The sequence below is a fragment of the Epinephelus fuscoguttatus genome, linkage group LG12 (assembly GCF_011397635.1).
Source record: "Epinephelus fuscoguttatus linkage group LG12, E.fuscoguttatus.final_Chr_v1".
In the NCBI taxonomy this organism is placed as follows: domain Eukaryota; kingdom Metazoa; phylum Chordata; class Actinopteri; order Perciformes; family Serranidae; genus Epinephelus; species Epinephelus fuscoguttatus.
The window spans coordinates 28288458-28306678 of record NC_064763.1 but is presented as its reverse complement, the minus strand read 5'-3'; the positions used below and the strand labels follow the sequence as shown (position 1 = coordinate 28306678).

General features: G+C 39.5%; 3 protein-coding genes across 4 annotated transcripts in view; 2 read left to right on the top strand and 1 right to left on the bottom strand.

Annotated features, from left to right (window-relative positions):
* The first annotated feature begins 1483 nt into the window (after window positions 1-1483).
* Window positions 1484-6160, top strand: LOC125898293 (tyrosinase-like). The gene is made up of 5 exons (XM_049592065.1): window positions 1484-2365; window positions 4068-4284; window positions 5290-5437; window positions 5521-5702; window positions 5888-6160. Exons 1-5 carry the CDS (start codon window positions 1544-1546, stop codon window positions 6151-6153), a joined length of 1635 nt encoding a protein of 544 aa, XP_049448022.1. The 5' UTR covers window positions 1484-1543; the 3' UTR covers window positions 6154-6160.
* Window positions 6161-7014: 854 nt separating this feature from the next.
* On the bottom strand, window positions 7015-16468 carry chordc1b (cysteine and histidine-rich domain (CHORD) containing 1b). Of its 2 annotated transcripts, none has more exons than XM_049592427.1 (11): window positions 16310-16468; window positions 12374-12423; window positions 12211-12267; window positions 11901-12061; window positions 11192-11292; window positions 10847-10905; window positions 10060-10130; window positions 9754-9859; window positions 9461-9580; window positions 9294-9356; window positions 7015-8366 (listed from the first exon to the last, which is right to left on the bottom strand). In XM_049592427.1, the coding sequence occupies exons 1-11, from the start codon at window positions 16371-16373 to the stop codon at window positions 8196-8198; spliced, it is 1023 nt and encodes a 340-aa protein (XP_049448384.1). In that variant the 5' UTR covers window positions 16374-16468; the 3' UTR covers window positions 7015-8195. The 2 variants fall into 2 exon arrangements, with proteins under 2 accessions (XP_049448384.1, XP_049448383.1); XM_049592426.1 differs by lacking the exon at window positions 16310-16468 and adding an exon at window positions 15621-15815.
* A 1248-nt stretch (window positions 16469-17716) lies between these two features.
* LOC125898620 (protocadherin Fat 3) overlaps window positions 17717-18221 on the top strand; it is a 74725-nt gene continuing 74220 nt past the window's right edge. Inside the window, exon 1 of the mRNA XM_049592467.1 lies at window positions 17717-17728. Within this exon, the coding sequence (XP_049448424.1) occupies window positions 17717-17728 (12 nt within the window). The remainder of the gene's footprint in view (window positions 17729-18221) is intronic.

Sequence of the window (18221 nt, the reverse complement as noted above, 5' to 3'; positions counted from 1 at the left end):
ATCATGCTTTGCTCATCAGCTTGTTCTCAGAAAATCTTCTGATTTAAGTTGTGGTGAAGACTTAAAGTATGTGGGGTAATAAGACCACAGTTAAATACCAAAAAGATAAGAGTATATATATCTGTGTAATATACATATCATTCAATATAATACATGCAATACACATATTTATACTTTAATTAAGGCATTTAATCATGTCTTTGAAGTCTGACACAGGCTTATTATTCATTAGTTTATACCTGACTGCAGTATGTAAAAATAATTAAGCCATTTGAGGTTGAAAAGTTAATTTGTGCTGACTATGTGGTTCCAATACTGTCATAGTGACTTTCATGCCCTAATGCCACAAATAACTTTACTTTATTTGAGGCTATGTGTATGTATGTGTGTATGTATGTGTGTGTGTGTGTGTGTGTGTGTGTGTGTGTGTGTGTGTGTGTGTGTGTGTGTGTAATGAGATCATGAGTTACGCCTGTTTTATGCTCATGACTGGGAGTAGAAAGCAGAACACATTCTCAGCAGAAAATCACTGTAAAATCACTGTAACTAAAGTATGGGCTTCTTCTCAGTTCTCCTCATATACGCTTCATAAGTTCATGATACAGATAAAGAAAAGCAGGGGTGTAGTGGATGTGGGGTACACGGGGCACATGGCCCCCCAGCTGCTGTATCTGTGCCCTATGTCCCCTGCACTTTTCCACGCTGTGAATTGAGTTTGACAGCCATTTAATTCATTTTAACAAGTCAGAACTTGTATCTCCAAGTTGTCCTGTGTGCACCGTGAGGCAAACTGCACACTTGCTGCTTCTGTTGCCACTCTAAGGGCCGAGTGGGGAGGACGTACTGTATGTTTGAACAAAAATGTGCCGCAAACAAGCCAGCAAGAGGCAGAAAAACCCTGCACTCTTTCTTTATATCAAACCATGTCAGCTGAGTTATGTGATTTTTGGAGTTAGCTGACATTAAAATATGACTGCTCTTCCTAGTCATCAGATGGTTTTGGTTGTTTGGTTTGGTTCCTTAGCCACTAGGGAGTAGCGCTATTGAAAGGGAGAGAATATTTCAATAAATGATTTTAAAAAATCATCTTACTCCAGAACAGTCTGTCCCCCTCATATCTGAAATAATGGCTATGCCCCTGTTCAGAAGCTTCTATATCCCTGTCAGTGAGGTTTTTGTTGTCTTTCAGGTGATATTTTCTTTATCTGTATCATTATATAATATAAGTGGTAAGCCCAAGTGGAGATTTAACTTTCATTAGGCCACCAAATACAAATCACATCATAGAAATGCTTCACAGATTTGTTGAGTATTTCCCTTTTTTACTCAGGAAAGACTCGGGCTGCAGTCTTGGGATGTGTGCACTTCTAATTGCCCCCCTCATGAAGTATGCTTCACCCTGAGGTTAAGCGGCATGTGACTGGCTCAACAGAGAGGAGGGGGCACCCGGAGAAAACTCCCAAGAATTTAAGCCTGTGAAAGAAACACTCGGGCCTTTGAGCATTCGTGACTACTTGGCATCTCTAAAGCAAACCTTGCTGTGATGTGGCCACTTACAATCATTAGTCTCTTATTGTGTTTTGTGCCCTCCTATCAACAGTTCCCCCGTCTGTGTGCCACCCGGGAGGCCTTGCGCACAAAGGAGTGCTGCCCGCCTTGGGAAGGAGACGGTTCGCCCTGCGGCGCCAGCTCGGGTCGAGGCTCCTGCCAGGATGTGGAGGTGCCGGACCGGCCGGACGGGCCGCAGTTTCCCTTCTCGGGGTTGGATGACAGAGAGAAGTGGCCCTTGGTTTTCTACAACCGGACTTGTCAGTGCGCGGGGAACTTCATGGGTTTCAACTGCGCGGATTGTAAGTTTGGCTTCTTCGGGGTGAACTGCAATGAGAGGAGAGAGTCTCTCAGGAGGAACATATTCCACCTGTCCCGCGCCGAGAGGATTCGGCTCGTGTCTTACCTCAACTTGGCCAAGCAGACAGTCAGCAGAGACTATGTTGTGGCCACTGGGACCTACCAGGAGATGGAAAACGGCTCCAACCCGATGTTCGCTGATGTGTCTTCGTATGATGTCTTTGTGTGGATGCATTACTATGTGTCCAGAAACGCGCTGCTCGGCGGGCCGGGGAATGTGTGGACCGATGTGGACTTTGCCCACTGGGCGCCTGCGTTTCTGCCGTGGCACCGCGCGTACCTGCTGCAATGGGAACATGAGATCAGGAAGCTGACCGGAGACATGAGCTTCACCATCCCGTACTGGGACTGGAGGGATGCCCAGGGATGTGACGTGTGCACGGACGAGCTGATGGGGGCCCGGAGCTCCCAGGATCCCAGTCTCCTCAGCCCAGGCTCGGTTTTCTCTTCTTGGAGGGTAAAGAGGGGCTTATTCTGTTCATCATTTTGCTTTTACTTTCCTCTCTTTTCTTTTCTCACCCATGTTATGGTTTAAAGTTCAAGTTATTTATTGTCCTTTGCACAACAATTACAGAGAAGCAGCCGGTGGTACTAGGAATCTCAGACCTCTCTCCAATGAATGCAAGTTAGGCTATAAAAACAATCACACAAGTTTAACAAAAAGGAATCTAAGTATATCCCTAAGTGTAGAGATATAATATAACAATAAAATATAAACATAATAATTTATATTTGTGGTTGACAGATAATTGCAAAGTGAATAAGCAGGAAATGTATATGTGCAATGAAGAAAGGTAATAAATATGTCAGGTTTAATGGGACAAATTAGGTTCTTGGACTCTAATATTAGCAGCCAATCAACAAAAATATTAGTGCTTAGTTACTAACAAAAATGTGCTTTACATGAAACAATCCTTTTTACTGGTCTAGAATAGAATAGAATAAAAAATAAATAAAAATCCCAGGTCCCAGGATTTGCAAAGTAAGATGTGGCTTGTTGATTTTCTCTCTAAAATGACAAAAATGGTTGTAGGATATTGCATTTTTTTTTTAGATCTTTGACTTGAAGTCAAAATATTTTCACAACACACTTTCCTTTTTATGAGAAAGGGTTTTGAGTACTTTATGCGTTCGCTCGAAATTGGATCAAAAAGTTAAGTTTAAATAGGACATTTTTCTGAAGTGAAACCAGGTTTGTAGGCTAATAGGTGCCATAAAATTATAACATATTACTGTGTTCAACCCTGTATAACATTAGACATTTTTTGTATTTTTGTCACTTAAGAATATTAAAGATGATGCAGTGAGTCCATGTTAGCCACTAGCCATCATTGTTACACACACAGGCAGGCACACACATGCATGTGCATTGCAGACAAAATGGCACCAAGAAAACAGGCAGCAAAAGTATGGGGAAGAATGGCAGAGAAATTGGATGATCTTTTTAATGAGAATAGTTAACTTATTAAGGAATTAAAAATGTTACCAGAGTGAGGTAGGGGTTCTTGATGTGCTTGAAGGTCTTTTTAAAGTATATGACTTGGCAACATATTTTCTTTTTAGAAATACAGCAGAGATCCATAACAAGTTCTAAAAGCAACACTCAAGGTGATCTTCATAGTTTTTGGTGTTTTTTTTCAGTAATCTACTAAAAACTTTCCTAAATTACGTGACTTTAACCTAAAAGGGTGCAAAAACAGTAAGTAAAGTATATAAAGGGAAAGCAACAGTGTCAAAGAGATGAGCTCAGGAGCTCAAGAGTCCAAAAGTCAGTGTAAGTAATATGTGAGTGGGCTGACTTTTTGGTTAAAATATTGAAGTAGGATTGAAGTTGGAAGTGCCATCCATTATGTTTACACATTCAGACATTTTACTTAAAAGATCAAATAAATGAAATTGATAAAGAAGGACATTTGCAACTTTTACTTGAGTTAAAAACATCTGTTTTGATCAAGGGGACTGTAAAAATGTTTTGAACTGCCGCGGTCAGCTTTACCTTCACTGTAATTAACAGTAAACCTAATAGCAGAATCATTTTACACTCACTGTAATCCAAGTGAAATAACAATACAAAATTTGCAACAACTTCATTGCTGGGGTTTGTGGTGATGCTATCATGTGCCGTATTGCAATATGTTCCTGTGTGCCTCCATCAACAGATACTGTGCTCCCGTGCAGAGGACTACAGTGAAAGGGGTGTGTTGTGTGATGCTGAAGAAGAAGGCCCGTTGCGTCGTAACCCGGGAAACCACAACCGCAACGTGGTTGAAAGATTACCAACTTCAGCAGAGGTGGAGTTTACTCTCAGTTTGACCGACTATGACACAGGAGCCATGGACCGCAGTGCCAACATGAGCTTCAGGAACACTCTGGAAGGTCAGATAAGCTTGACCACAAATGCATACACACACACAAGCTCACACACACACACACACACACACACACACACACTGACTGCTGTGCTCTACCGGTGATAGCACTGGCTGGGCTGCTCCACCTTAAATTATACACAGCTCTGCACTGCTGCTCTTCACTCTCATTGTGTTAATGGTCTGTCTGTCTTGTCCCTCTATGTGCAGGCTGCTCTGTATGTTGTTAAAGATTAGCTGCACTTTGATTTGTGGCATTTAAATTAACCCACATGACCTAACTGGATATAACAAATGGAGGGATACCACTTACCTCTTTCAACACGGCTCATTATCTGATAAAGCAGGTTGGTTTTAATAATCCATCATGGCATCTTACTGTTGTAATGCATTAGTAACACCAAAATGGCAGGCAATAAGATTGTCCAATGTTAATATTCACCTTACAATATTTTTCATTACTAAAATGTCTGCTTGCAAATAAACAGTTGGGTATGCATTAATTAGGGATGGCAGTGACACCTTCTGCACAAATCCAGCTATTGTAAAAAGGCTATATGACACATTGCTAAACATCTATGTCTTCTTGATAGTAGATATCAACACAGAACTATTCAAAGTGCTTTGTTCAACATAGGTTTAGTGGCTTTTGGTGGTTTCCAAGGATACCAATATTAGATTTGGACATCACGCATCTCATACTTCCTGGAAATGAAAGAAAATCCACTGTAGGAGAGGTTTATGGAGATTCCAGTTACCATACACACCCTGTTTAATGATGCAATGCTTGTCTGTCTGACAGGTTGCATTTCAAAATGCACCATACTGAACTATTCCTTCACATTGTCAGTGAAAGACTTAGAGTATCCACGGTATTCTTTTTAAAATGCCATTCTTCGCCTCTTTTTTTTAAGACAGTATCTCAATGAAAAACAAAAAGCTTTTGTTTCTCTAACTACTACATGCTGCTGCCACCTTTGTTGGTGCTAATTAAATACCTCTCATCTTGCAGGATTCGGGGATCCTCAGACCGGGTTAGGAAACAGCTCTCGTATGGGCATGCATGCTGCTCTTCACGTGTACATGAATGGATCCATGTCCTCAGTGCAGGGCTCAGCCAATGACCCCATATTCCTTCTCCACCATGCTTTTGTCGACAGGTAAGACACACACAGAGACACATTTTGCAAGTTGAGGTGACTTACACAATTGCACTTAATATTGGTTTAATTCTCTGTGAAAGCATTTATGAGCAGTGGCTCAGGAGGCACAGACCATCTCTGTCGCAGTATCCAGACTCTGATGCTCCGATAGGGCACAACAGCGAATACCACATGGTGCCCTTCCTGCCCCTGTACAGAAACAGAGAGTTCTTCATCTCCAGCAAAGACCTGGGATATGAATATACGTATCTGCTAGATGCTAGTAAGTTTTATCTAAATTGCATTTTAAGAAATAAGTAAGCTGCTTTCCATTATCTCTTTTTGTTTTTTGCTCTATCTGTTCAATCTATTTCAAGTCTTAAACCAAAGTTAATATATATCTAAAAAGGATATTCTGACTCAGATTGTTGCGTAATTTCCTGTGACTACCTCTACTTTTGTTTCCAGACCAGAGGCTAGCAGAGTCCATGCGTCCTTACCTGGAGGAACTGCAGGATGTGTGGCCCTGGCTGCTGCTCGCAGGTCTCTGTGGAGGAATTGTAGCTGTGACCCTAACTGCTGCCATCCTAGCTGCAAAACGGCGATATGGAGGGTCGACTTGGCTGCATGTGAACAAGTGGAAAAACTTATTTGCTCTCCCAGAAAGACAGCCACTTATCTGGAGCAGTGACACAGAGGAAACCAAACACCGTAACTACCAAACAACTATCTGAAGGCACAGCCAGCCCTGTGCAGTGGTGCACGTGATCTATGAATTTTAACATCAGAGCGCTGTAAATTATACATCATATTGACTAAATGTGATGATTCTGTAATCTGTTATTGGCAATGTATTTAAATTAAAAGAGTAAAAAACATATGTGCATGTAGGACATTTTGAAATGGGTTTAGAGGCATGTTTAAGTTGGATTATGTTCCACCCACAACTTGTAACTTCTTGCTCATTTCAGACATGCTCTTTGCTACGTTTATGGTTTCTGTCATGGAGATGTTCCATAGTGACTTTTCCACATGGTTTTAGCAGATTACCTCAAAAACTAAGGTTCTGCAGTATGTTACGTCAGTCATGTATGCATGCATTTATTATTAAGAAATGATATCCTGCATGCATCCAACTGCCATGTGGAATAACTCTCCAGACAAATTCACAAAAGCCTTGGGGGACTTTCTTTTATTATCTTTGTGTGGGAGTTGACTGAACCACATTTTAATTACCATTTCAACTGATTTATGTTTGTGGCGTGAGATGTGTTTCTGGAAAGAGAAAAGGTGATAATGTCTACACAGATGTCAAGGTCGCAGACATCACCACAGCGTCAGGACATACGGTTCAATATTCTAACCTTAAAAGATACGTGACAGTTTTAAAAACTTTATGACATTTGCAAAAAGTCACTGAATTCCCCGAGTTGCATACGGTTCAAAAATCTTCACTTGAAAGGTCACACCTACTTTAATGCAAGAGAAGCGTCTCCTTTCACGAGTCTGGCGTTAATGCCACTCTAACAAAACCTGCTTGCATATATACTGTATGTCTGCATTAGAAATACTCAGGATATAAACTATAACACAAGTTTCAAAAGTTTCAACACAAAAGTTTATTTTTGGTAAGAGAAATTGGTTCCCTAATGACTTAACTCTTGTGTCATGGTCTCATTCAGCCAAACTGAACGCATACATTCCAAGCCGTGAGACATGCTGTCTAGCATAGCGTTTTTATGATACAGTACTTTGTTTAAAATACTTGGTATTCAATTGCCATTCTCAGATATTACAGTACATTCTCACTACTAAAAATGCATTATGTTGCTTTGACAAGAAATCAGGAGATAAATACAGCAGTGATCATTTAGAAGCAATACTTGTACAAAATATACATTAGTTATAATCATGTAAAAAAACAAACAAATTTGGAGCAAATCCACTATTTTAACTGTGAAAAGGTGGGATTTAACTTTTAATTCCTAAGCTTAAGAGTCCCAAGGAACCATTGTATTTCTTACAACACAATTTATTCACAATAAATGCCGTATTATACAAGTGTGGACATTTTAGAGATCCAAATTTTCTACTCGAACTACGTAGAACAGCGTCTTTGTTACACATATATGGGGATACATTTAGGATGACAGCATTCAGTCTGATGTGGTAATGGTGGACAAAACAAATAATTTAAACAATTTAGGAACGGATGGAATGAATCTTTTACCAAACATTGCTGAAAAAGAGGATGGTCCAAAGTGTGGTCCGTTATGATGACTTGATGTGAGCAGTCAACATGAAAGGCTTTATAGGTCTGAGAGTAAGCTTGGTCACATCTGGCTCCCTATTGTAATCTATAGTGTTATTTCCCCGGGAATTTCAGTGCAATTAACAATTGTGTCATCATCTGACCTGATTGGAGGGCTGCTGAAAGTCAGTGCCCATATTATTATTTACTACTTTAGTGAAAGACCGTTGTAAAAAAAAAAAATAATAATAATACTTGACTCTTTAGCATTCCAACAACGACCTATAAAAAGGACCCAAACTAAAAACAAACAAACATGAACAGAACAAAAGAAAATAAAAAAAAAACGTGCAAAATCAAGTATGTTAACAACTGAAAATGAAATGAGAAACATTGTAATGTTGAAGAGAAGAGGCCAAAGTTCCATGACAGCAAAAGAGGTGACTCTTTCAAGAGGTAAGGAACGGACTGTGTGGCCTTGGATTCGGTAAAAATACACACTATGTTTGTAGTTTTAATTCCTTATCATTCATCTTCATCCTCGCTGTCAGCCTCCTCCTTTTCCTGCTCCTTCTCTTTGGGTGGAGGCGGTGGGGGAAGGTCCAGACGAGCCCAGGACATAGGCTCGAACTTCTTCATGGCGATCTCGATCTTAGTGGCCATCATGTTCATTACGCTTTTACTCACGTCTATCACCTATAAAGGTAGAAAGATGGGTGACAAGCACTTTAAAGTCATGTTTTAACAGGTGGCGTATATTCAGGTCTTAGTTTGGTGGAAAAGAGAGAACAAACTCGTGAGTGTGACACACTTCATGGCCCCACTGATGTGTGTTGTCACCATAACGACTAACAACAATTGCCATTTTCTTTCATGCTTGTCAAATAGGGCTGCCACTAACGATTATTTTCATTGTCGACTAATTTGTCGATTATTTCTTCGATTAGTCGACTTATCATTTTATCTAAAAATGTGTTAAAATGTTGAAAAATGTTGGTCTGTCTCGCCCAAACCCCAAAATTACGTCATCTAATGTCTTGTTTCATACTCATGCCAAAGGGTTTTAGTTCACCATCATGGGAGAGTGTGTAAAGCTGCCAATATCTGAATGTAAGAAGCTGCAGTAAGAGTATTTTGGGGTAATTTACTACTACTACTACTAAAACAGTCACCGATTACTTTAATAGTCGATTAGTCATCGATTAGTCAACTAATCGTGGCAGCCCTATTGTCAAATAGTTGAGTGTCCGTTCTATTCATTCTGTTTATATGGCATGATATCAAATAATAGGACATATTATCGTTCGTGCAAGAATGTTGTATTATGGTATCTAGAATGCCTTACAATTTAAATTTGACATACACTCACTGGCAACTTTATTAGGTACAAGTATTTGACTGCTTAATGAAATACCTAATCAGTCAGTCATGTGGCAGCAACTCAATACATTCTGAGGAATGTTTCCGGCACCCTGTTGAATCTCTGCCACCAAGAATTACAGCAGTTCTGAAGGCAAAATGGGGTCCAACCTGGTACTAGCAGGTGTACTTAATAAAGTGGCAAAGTGTATAGCAAAGGTCTAAGACTTTTTCACATCAGGTTGAAAGAGATGTTATACTCACTCCCCACAAACTGATTTTCTGCACAAACTCCTTCTCCCCCTCAAATATAACATGGATGTCGAGCTGAAGGAGAAAAGAGAAATAAACGTTACATTATGAGGAACACAGTCACAAAATCTAAGCACTTTAGATTTGGATAGAAAATAATCTGGTATAGTATCCCTCACCGTGGTGCTGTTTGCTTCCACGTAGCATAGCTCTGGGATGGAATTCTTGGCGTAGATAGAGATGATGACTTGCATCCCTGTTTGGTGCCAGTCAAACCGACACGGGACCACTTTCTTACCCTGCGTGGAGATTTAATAAACAACATTTGAAGACGTTTTATAGATTTGATACCTACAATCTCCACCAAAGAGCATTGTTTCATCAGACACCACTAGATGGAGTTACAGCTGAGGTGCTCTCACATGGACGTGCACACATTAATGATCACTTGCTGTCAAACTGGCACACCTACCGCATCTTTTTTCCTCCATAGATGTGTTCCCCTGGTACAGCCCTCTTGAGAGAGGAAGGTGTTAAAATCGGAGGTTTTCCTCTTACAGCAGCTCCAGTATTTCATCCTGGTGAGGCAGGAAAGACATATGCCCGCTGGATTTTTAGCAGTCAATAACTTGTCACTCAAGAGAGCCAGTGAACAAGACTAAAAGGAAGACTAACAGGAAAATACTAGTGCTGCCTCTCACAACTCTTTTACGGTTTCCAGAGAATATATTCTATTTCATGTCGATACATAAGTAAGGAGTGTTTTGGAAATACAAACCCTTCATGGAAGATAGGAAATCCAGCATGGTATAAGCATACATCCAAATCGCTTGCAGGTCCATCAAAACTCTGAAGATAACAACAGAAGTGTGGTTTAAAGCACTAACGCAGAAAGTATTTATTATTAAAAATACAAATAGAGCTCAATAGTATGGCACAGGTGTAAAAACGATTAATGACTAATATACAGTTCCTTAATAAAGACTTTGGGAAATATTAAAACATACCAATTTAGACACTACCAAGCCCCCAACTGATTAATCAACTAAAAGCAGGCAGCTTGAGAGCATATCTCATGGCTTTCAATCACATCAGTTAAAGTGCAATTATGCAAATCATTAAAGTCGCACTCCAAGCTTCTACCAAACCCGTCAATGCAAATCTTCTTCACAATTTATGTTCTAATCTTGGGGTTTCTGCTCTGACAGGCCAGATTAGCTTGAGCAAAAAAAGCAAAAAAAAAAAAAGTAGCTTCGCATCCATCTCAGAGCAGAGAAGGAAAAGGAACTCTATCTGTTTTGCCTTACCCAGAGCGGTGAGCTCTTCTGGGACGATATCATGATTTGTTTATGTTTTCATTTAATGACATCTGTCATATACTTTTTCAACATATGCAAACTGAATTTGGCTTACAAATTGAGAAGAAGTAGAAGCTTATTTGGCAGAATCCTAAATTTCAGCATGTATTTAAAGAAAAACAAATCAAACATTTAAGATGCTGTCTCCAAAGCCCTACACAGGTATGGATAGAGATATTTACACACTGTAAACACACATATACTTACTTTACTACATCCACCGTTTTTACAGGCTGTTCCAATCTTGATCTCATCAGTATCTTCCTCTAGAAAGACAGAAAGAAAGACAAAGAAAGAGCATCAAAAAGATTGCATCCACAGTTATGATGTGTTGCCCTGTCCCTGCCAGCTTTAACTCAAACGCCATGATGTGAATGACACAGGTGAGGGCAAATTCCCAGAGGCCATCCATTAACTTCCCCTGTCAACATGACCTTCCTGTCTACTGTAACAAGAAGTGAATGGTAATGGATGGTAGTCTATGATAGAGAGGACGCAAAACTGAAAGAGATAAGAGGGGAGAGAAAGGGAAGATAAAAGTTCTGTTCTCACCTTTCTTCTCTGCTGTATTTTCGGAAAGCTTCAGTCTCTCAAGGGCCTGCTTCAGGGAAGCGGAGACTTTTTGCTGCAATCTCACCATTGGCTCATCAGCACTGTAACCGTAACAAATCTATTAGGCATGAGACATTAACAAAGGCAGGGACAAAAGGTACCTGCTTTTCATTCATTTCTTAATTGAAAACTATTTGGAAGAGTGCTGTGGCTTTTACTTCAAGTAAGGAATACATTATCAGCAACATCACTTCAAACTGAGGTCTCGCGCCTGAGACCACTACACTAGGAGTTTCGCCATTCAGCAGTAATCACTTCATCAGTTGCTTGTGCACGTTCTTTTGAATTCTGGTGGGAAGTATCCTGGGTAAAGACTAGAGAACGCCTCTGACTATTCTGAGGATCCTCAGTATTCAGGCTGATTTAACAGCTCTGATACTTTTTCTATCCTTTCTTGCATGTGATACTAAACATTCAGAGCAGAATGTAATACATAGGATTACAGGGATATATATACTTTTAAACTGAAAAGTGTGTTCTACTTGGCTTGTTTCTTTCCTTTAAATGTGATTTGATAAAATCTTTGCATCTCCAGAAGCATTTTTGCTGTAGTTAAATAAGGGGTTGTTGCACAAACTACAAGTGCCAAGGGTATTCCTATGGTATTGATTAAAATATAAAAAAATACGTATACATCTAACTTTACAACCTTGGTCTGTGTATTGCCTCCTGAGGCTTTGGTGCGGAGATGATGTACTCGTCAAACTTTGGTTTTTGGTCATCTGTGTCTTTCTTTTCTCCTGATGACGTCACATCTGGTTTCACTGGCTCAGGGGGCTTCTCTTTGTTGTGGGGACCTTTTGTACAGCCCTGTGGAGGACAAAGTCACAGTGTACAATGTGTGCACAGGCCAGTATGGCCACAGCAAAGGTAGCAGTACCTTCAATGCCTATGAAGACAATGGCAACATGGTCATGGAGGATTAAAAGGTATGGATTAAAATAGAAACTAAAACTTACAACAATGCTGAGGAAGTCTGAGAAGTCAGTGGTCCTTCTCTTGCAGCAGGACCATCCCTAGAGAGAGACAGATGGATGTTTACCTTTGACAAGATAACAAGACACCAGCTAACTGTGTGTGTGTGTGTGTTTTTTTTTTTTCTTTCTTTTTTTTTTTTTTTACCTTCAATGCATCATGGAAAACTGGGACTCCTGGATGGTAGGTGCAGCCATCTGTAAAAATGAAACATAACTTGGATCATTTTAGAAAAAAATGTGTACAAACTGGTCTGCTTTTAATGAATTCAAGCTTCATTAAAGACACAAAACATCCAGCTTTCACAGTGCATCCTAAATTGCTCACTGTGGCAAAAATCTAATTTCTTTTACAGAATGATGAGTAGAGGTGTAGTTTCTGAATGTTGCAAGACATTTTGGCAATTAACAACTACAAATAATCTGTAGTCATATTCAACTGTTTCACAGGCACTAACCCTTTACTTGGTAAAGTATGTCAAGAATATGTCATGACTGCATTTGCGACTCCTTTCACATGTAGAACAGCTCTCAAAAAAGCCTTGTGTTAGCAGTGTGTGAGGCTGCGATCGTGTGTTCCCTGTCATAATGACTTGAGGTGCTTACAGCTGGGTGAACTCGAGTGGAGCCACAAACAAGGCAGTCTGTGATAATTTTAGACACTGTATGGCAAAAAGTTAGACTGGTCTGCTACTGTGAGCTCAGCTGGAAGCTGTATTCCAGCACTATCTGATGGCTGTATGGCTCTTGTCCCCTCAACAGTACTGTCATAATGTACTCAGGCAAGTTTGAAAAAGTTTTTTAAACTTTATCCAAATGACCTAATATGCTCATGTGAATGTGACTGTAAATTCTACATATTGTAAAATAAAATACAAAATAAAAATGTATTTTCTCTCCCTCTTTCTCTGAAGGCAGTTCAAAAGTTAAGTGGACACTACAGTAACAAAGAGTAATATCATCCTTGGTGTTTCAAACAAGCTCAGACAGCAAGTCCAAAGGTGACACTGACACTGAATAATAATGAATAAAACAAACAAATACACTACAGACTCAGCAAATTTAACACATCAACAATACAAATAATTTAGCTTTACTTGATAATGTTTTTGTGGTCAGGATTAAATTTAATTTTGATATAAAAAAAGACTACAACTTTCAATACCTCACACATTAAACTTAGATGATTTCCATCTGTCTTCGTGAAGTGCAGCGCACAGAATACACTGAGAAATTACTGAAAGGGGCATCATGATATTAATAGGAAATATTTATTATATTTTTCTTTGGAAAGACAGAATTTCTGTAGAAAAAAAAAAGCTTTTCAAACTGTAGCAAGTTAGTATTTGAGTAACACATAAACCAAACAAGACTGTCTGAAACTGGCACAACCACTACACATGAAAACTTTGTATTACAACAATTTTAATGATTTGATTTTGATACATTTGAGATATCATTTTAAATTTGCCTAATATGAAAAGTACATCATATTTTTATTTTACGTCCTCTTTTTTGGACCTGCCCTAAAAGACTGATCACTGCAGAGTGAATAAAAATTTTTTTGGCCGGCCAACACGATAAATCAAGCATTTTCCTCACAGTTCTGCCAGAGCTGTGCCCCTTCTATGCGATAGCCTTAGATACACCTCTAAGATACCTATAAAGGTGATGATAATACTCTATTGTTATGAAAAGAGGCATCCTATTCAAATGGAAATTGCCTCATTTGTCAGATTCTCAATGTTATAGGCTATTATTTGAAGACAGAGGAGGACATTTCTAATGAAAGGAAATAAGGGACCCAGTAAGATTTTGTCATCTGACCTGAAGACAACAATACCACCTTGAAAGTTCAATTATACTTAGATCAGTGGCTTCATATAAATAATTGTTTCAAGAGCAAACTTTATTTTAAGTAAGGACACTGAAGATCAAGAAGTGAATTTTCATGACGATGACCTTCTCCTCACATAACCTAATGCAAGTGAATATCCTAGTGGTATTGTTGGGGTAATGCACTCCTGGAGGTACAGAGGTTTTTCATTTAGAGGACAACAAGTTATACAAACAATATTATTGGGCTATGTTATCAGCTAAATGTATGAGGAATTAGGAATCACACATGTGCTATATCTCAGGGTGAACTATGTCATAAACTATGTGCCACACCTGTATACACCACCTCAACCATGGCCTCAAACATGACAAAGGGCAATGAGATGGGACATATTTAGTTTTGCTTGTGATGATAAGTGGTGTTCAAAATGTCATTGTGTCCCGTGACACCTTTCATTACATTAAATCAAGGATTTGGCCACTGTTTCAATGAGGAATAAGTACCGTTAACTTATTATGACCACATTTGTTATGTCCTGATTTATAAATGAGACCCCTGGTTATTGGGGACACTGCTCTCACTTTCAAAGATTGATATTTAACTGCTGGCAGCAGAGTGTGCGAGTTCAATCAAAATATACTTTGGCTTTCCTCAGGCATAAGCCCTTGTGATACTGTAGGAAGGAACATTATTAGGTTATGAGTATAGACTAATTCTTTTGATTTCTTTTGGGTTTCTTACATGTGCTTGTGCTCCTAGTTTTGCCTCTTTGTGTGCTCATTTGCGGACGTCCCATAAATATAAGGTTTGTAATCATAAACCTACTATACCTACATAACAAGGCTTAAATATTGAGTTGTGCTGTAAAGTTATGAAAGGCTGTGGTGACTATTTCAGCACCCAGTAAACTGACTACCCATTTTATTGCGCCCATTGCTGTCTTCAGTTAAGTGTTAAAGTTTTGCAGTGTCTATGTCTCTTTTTGTGTTGGCACTTATTTCCCATGGAACTTGAAAAAAAGCACTTTGATGTCAACCATGTATACAGACATGTTTTTTTTCCCGTCAAAAACTGAACCACTGATCCTCACCTTTGTGTCTTTCTAGTTGTTAAAAACATGATTTCGCAATAACATCTGTGGTAACAGCCATGATTTGGGGATGATATTTAGACATGTGCTGGAGATAGTCTACTTGAATTAAAATATTGAATGGCGTGTTTCTGAAACTTTAACCCCATGTCCTGTGTGTCCTGTCCGGGACAACGTTTCTGTTACCCTCTAACGTTTACATGCTAATCACTGGATCTTAACATGCTAACAACATCATCATAAGTCACAGCAAGCCCACGTGTTATTAGCTTTCGGGGTTATCAGCTATAACAGTGTTGATGAACTAAGTTATTGCTGTGCTGGGTCCAGTCAGTTAAAGTAATATTAGGTTAGCTACATGGGCCCAGCAGGCCTGCGCGTTGTAGAAATTTCCAGATGATCAGAGGTTAGCTTGCTAACACGCTGGCACGGGGTACAGTGATAGTTAACTAAGATACTACTCACCGTCTGGGTTATTTTCTGGATCAAATCGCTGTCCACATCCCTTATTATAACACAAAACGGACATGGTGGCGGGTGAAAAAAGTTTAAGTGGTGGCCAGACTTTTAATTAACCACTGAAACGCTAGTGTGAGAGATACAGTGCCGCTGCGGCTGCCTTTACACTGCTGCACAATACACTTCCGGATGTTGTCGGCTACACTCGGGAAAGCTCGGAGCTTGCCGGAGACTTGCTTCTTTCCGTTAAAAACTTCACCTCACTGAGTCTTTCTAGTTGTTGAAAAACGTGAACACTTATGGAGACATAGCTACCATTTTGGGATAACATTAAGACATGTGCTGTAGACAGACTACTTGAGAAAAAAACAAAAAATGGCGTGTTTCTGAAACTTTAAACCGATGTACGAGTCTCCTGCCAGGTACAACGGTTCTGCCAAGTCTTAACGTTAACCAGCTAATCACAGGAGCTTAGCATGCTAACAACATCATGATAAGTAACAACAGGTCCAGAGTTATCAGCTACAGCATTGGGGATGAATTAAGTTGTTACTGTGTTGGCTCCAGTCAGCCATAGTAATATCAGGTTAGCTACGTTTCCACAGCAGGCTTGGTCGCTGGAGAAATTTCCAGATGACCACAGGTTAGCTAGAACACGGGCACGAGGTACAACGATAGTTAACTAAGATACTCACCGTCTGGGTTATTTTCTGGGTCAAATCGCTCCCCACATCCTTTATTATAACACAAAACAGACATGGTGGCGGGTGATAAAAGTTTAACTAGTGACAAGATTCCTAACGGTCGTGTGTGTGGGATACAGTGCCGCTGCGGCTGCCTACACTGCTGCACAGTACACTTCCGGATGTTGTCGGCTGCACTCGGCAAACATCGGAGTTAGCCCAACCCGCCACCTCCATCCTGTGAGCGCACTGTGGTCCCACTCAAGCGACAACTGATGCTGACCGCTTCCCAACTTGCGTTAAGCGACACGTTCTTTATACCACATTAATCTTGGACCTTAACCGTAACCAGCAAATGACACCTACCTGTTTTAACGTCAGTTTTGTGTTAACTATTGCAGATAAAGCCTAAATAGCCCACTGCACTCAGGGTTACATTAGTCAGGTGCATGAAACTGGGGCAGTAGCTATTTAGTTTTACGAGGATGGCTGCAGCCCAGTAGACAACTGCCTGTCGGGATATGTGCACATTTTCCTTTCCGCGCATCACCACCGACTTCTGTTGGACTGTTTCGTGCGTTTTCCCTTTCTTTCCTTTATATGTGTCGGACAGAGGATGGGGAAGGATTTACTTTCACTGATTACAGCTGTTTCGTGTAAAGGTAGGACACGCTGCGATGTGTGAGTGAAGTCTGTGTATAATATAGTTAATTAAAGCTACAGACTGTAGCTCCAGACTCTAGCCAGATAAACTCGTGGATTTTGCACGGAGGCGAGCTCCACTGCATCAACATGGGAGACGATAAATGCACCCCAATATCTCCCGGGACAGTCTCTCTCTGGGGAATGTTAATTTGAGTCGTTGGATTTTGACAGAATATCTGGTGCTCGTGGTGATATTAATTTATTGCCTGCCATGTACAAAATAGGCTACAGTATGAGCGGGAAAATATCATATAATCAGTTTAAAAATATACTAGGCTACGTCCTGATGAAGTTGTATCTTGATCAAGAAAAATGCCACTGTATAAGGCGATGCATAGAACATTTAGTAGGCTATACAAGAGCTCGTATTGTAGGCCTAAATTTAAAATAACCTGTAGGCTAATGCAAAGAAAAAAAGAAAAGAAAATGTTTTTAATTAGACAATCTAATTTTCCATTTTTTTTTCTGATAGAACTAATAAGTGCAAGCTTTGGCTGTGGGTAACCTAATGATAACCTGTGGACAAAGAAGTACTTAAGTAAAAGTAGCAATTACAGTGTAAAAATTCTCAATTACAAGTAAAAGTCCTGCATTAAAAATCTTAACTAACATGAAAATATACTTTAAATCACAAGTATGGAGCGAAATGGCTCACTTCAGAATAATATATGACTTGATTATAATTGGTGTTGCATTAATGTGTAATCATTGGTAATGTTGCAGCTGGTAATCATGGGCCTTATTTCAGCTGTTCTATTTACTGATCCATTATATTCATCCTCATTTGTTAGTTGATATATACATTTTTTTAATAATAACTTGAATAATCTGAATATTGCCTCATGAAAACAGGGGAGTAAAAAGTCATTGCCTATGATATTCCAAAAGTAGCATGAATTAGGAATACCTAAGTAAAATACCTCAAGATTGTTTTAAAGTACAGTGCTTGAGTAATTGGTAAATGTACTTAGTTGCATCCCACCACTGATGATAAGTTTTTGAAACAATGCTGATTCAGAAAGTGTAACTAATTTCTAAAGAAGTGTAAAACTGTTTTAGAAATTGCGCACAGTGATGTTTCTCAGACCCTGGTTATTGTCATTATTACTGTTTTTTTTTTTACTATAGTTGCATTTTCTTTTGTGAAAATACCAAAACCCTTTTAGTCACTGGCTAAAGAATAACAACCCGTTGAGTCTTCTAGGCACTCTGTATTACA